Source organism: Amphiura filiformis, chromosome 9, assembly GCF_039555335.1.
Source record: "Amphiura filiformis chromosome 9, Afil_fr2py, whole genome shotgun sequence".
In the NCBI taxonomy this organism is placed as follows: domain Eukaryota; kingdom Metazoa; phylum Echinodermata; class Ophiuroidea; order Amphilepidida; family Amphiuridae; genus Amphiura; species Amphiura filiformis.
Genome location: NC_092636.1, coordinates 49,791,183 through 49,794,109, shown reverse-complemented (window position 1 = coordinate 49,794,109; position 2,927 = coordinate 49,791,183). Strand labels below are relative to the sequence as shown.

The following is a 2,927-nucleotide window of genomic DNA, read 5'->3' as shown; positions in this document are numbered from 1 at the left end:
TATCCTAACATGGCGATCATCAGGCAAAATGACCTGATTTTGCATGGAAATGTATATAGAAATATATACCTCTGTGCGGCGTGAAGTGGAATTCAGTCCTCTAAGCAATGTGTATCTATTGCTTTGTAGAGAAAACTATCTTGATTTGAACATCTACTTCGAGTCTCTCCGTTATCCAATTGTGGAAGAAATTGAGGCATATTCAACCGGAGCGATGTTAAGTAAGTCAAAGGAAAAGACCTGGTGACACTGGACAACAAATGAGGAAAATCCATGTATTCGTGGCTAAATCAGGATCGCTGATTTCAAATATGAAGTCAGAATTTACCTAGCACGTCACACTTTCAAGTTAGTTAATGCTATATAAAAAAAGACATAATAAAGTATACCCGCTATCATGTTAGGGTTAAACCTAGTTTCCATTACTGAAATGTCTTGATGGAATCTTTCACAATGCTCATCACTTACATCACCCTTATTAGGTGGAAAGAAATCAAGGTGGGAATACAAGACGCGCATTTGTAGACTCGTTTTGTAAAGCAATTTGCTAATAGGCCTTACATATCTTAAAATCCTGACGTTATGAACAATTTTCGGATTCGGAATCAGCATGCTCGATTTAGTCTAGAACACATACGTTTACCCCAGTAGCAAAAGCTTTGTTGTCCTGTGTAATCAAAGAAACATCGAAGTAATTCGTATGTTGACTTAGATTAGGTGTTATAATAATAAGCTGTTCTCTCCTTACATGATTGTGCGACAAAAATGGTAACAGAGGAGCAAGTTGGAAATTTAAGTTCCCATTAAAAAAACCTTAATTCCACAGTGAACAATAAAATAATTTAGTGTATAATAAAGCTGTACTTCATTAAAGTATACAACTTTACTTTAGAACAACATTTAGAAACAGGTATTACAAAATGTCAATGTAATCCAGAATACAGTATAATTATGTTCCTTAAGTTCCAGTTCTCAAATATGTTATATTCTGAATGTAATATGAAGTTATTATTATGGTTGTTATGATACTTTGAACATTATTTTTGGTAAGCACTTGTAAGGGACGCACCATTAGATATCAAGGGGGCTGGGAAGTTTTTGAAAAAAAATATTGTCTCGCTATCTGAAAAAGAAAAAGAATCTCATAGCTTTTAAATTGCAATATTTTTGGCACTTCGCGCGAATTTGCTCCATTTTGCATCATATTTATTTTAGCTAGGCGTCGGCAGGGAAGGGAGGGGGCGTTGGTTGAGGTCGGAGAAGAGTGAAATAAAAAAGTGCCCGCCTAACAAAATATGAAAGAGAAAATCGGGAAGGCAAAAGAAAAGAAAGGGGCAAGCTCACCAACCAAAGTTCACCCCATCATGGACCAACATGAGCGTAAAACACCAATGGAGCCTTTTTTGGAAACTCAGTTGTCTCTAAAAAACTGCTCTATATATCCCACCGATGACATAAAAATAATGATATTTTTTATGTGTCACGCGAAAGTTATGTGCTACAAAACGTAAAAATGGTAACAATATGGACACAATTTGTCACGCCGAGGTGTTCAAAATGTTGTGCTTCATCAATGGGTTAAAAAAATTGTCACGACCTCAACAACAAATACCTAATGATGTGTCACTATAAGGAGCGACATTGTTCCTGTAATTTGACTATTTTGTGTGTAAAATACTAATATTGTTTTTGCAGTTTATTTTTTTTCTTTATATTTATGCTTCGTCATACAGGTGACATAGGTGGTTCAATGGGTCTATTAGCTGGAATGAGTCTAGTTACTATGGTGGAATTCATCGACTTCATGATAAGTACTTGCTACAAGAAATATACGTCTCGTTCGCATGCACGCGTATAAAAAAGACTCGAGAGACATAATCTCAAAATTGGAAATTTCGCTTGCAACACTTATAGCAAGTTGGCCTTAACATTCTATACGACTACAATACAGAAGTATTGAAAATAGCATTTACTAGTATTGATGATTATCTATAGTCAAGAAACAAGAAAAAACAGAGAGCTTTTTATAATTAAGGTCCAGAATCGGCCTTAATATCATAAAAAGACCTCAAAGAACAGGAACAACTTTAGTCGCAAATCTGCACCTTACTTTGAAAAGAATACAGGGGCCAATTTAAAAAATGCTCAGATCTTTTTAAAATCTTTTTTTAAAGTATAACTCTGATCACAATAATTCAGAAATAGTATGGTTTGTCCTATCTGAGATGTACGGTTCTCGAGTTTATAAGTAAAATGTCAATGGTCAAAGTTTGGGCTAAACAAGAAAAAAAAACTTTGTATTTAGAATTTAGGTTGAGACATGTTTTCTAGAAATTAACAGAAAATTGGATGGTGATACGTCGTTGCGAACGAAACAGACCCACTTTTTACTATCGGTATTGTAAATCTGGGCCTGAGACAAAATTCGATCGCAATCGGCACACATGCACAACAAGCGAGATGCGTGCGAATTCGTTTTGTACACAAATCTGTTCAATTCGACACAGAATTAAAAATTTAACCCCTGTATGACCTTTCAGGGTTAGAATCTTTTTGGAGCAATGTGCATTTCTGTCACCAAAGTTTTTCTAGTATTACCAAGTCTTGGTTCTAAGCATTAATCACAAAAAAAAATGCACGACACTTCTTGCAACTGGACAATTTCTCTCAAAGTTGTCGTTCATGGTAGTTCACATTATTGGCGTAGATGTAGTGAAATATATTATCCTTACGTTTTAGGGATGGGGATGTTACATCTCAGTTCGGGGGCACTCGTAATTCACGGACGTCTCTGATATATAAGACAGGTCAGCGATTTCACATACGGGGGTCTGTGATATCACATACGTCGAGCTTTGATGACAGCTGGGCACTCGATGCAGCACATCGGAACGAAGCCGAGTGTATTAATAAGCTTTCCTATGTTT

The 2,927-nt window shown here is 35.9% G+C and overlaps 1 protein-coding gene across 1 annotated transcript in view; it reads left to right on the top strand.

The window, feature by feature from the left end:
- The window catches only part of LOC140160350 (acid-sensing ion channel 1-like), a 20,907-nt gene extending 17,980 nt beyond the window's left edge, over nt 1-2,927 (top strand). Inside the window, exons 8-9 of the mRNA XM_072183598.1 lie at nt 130-221; nt 1,734-2,927. Coding sequence (XP_072039699.1) covers nt 130-221; nt 1,734-1,858 — 217 coding nt within the window. The 3' untranslated portion in view covers nt 1,859-2,927. The remainder of the gene's footprint in view (nt 1-129; nt 222-1,733) is intronic.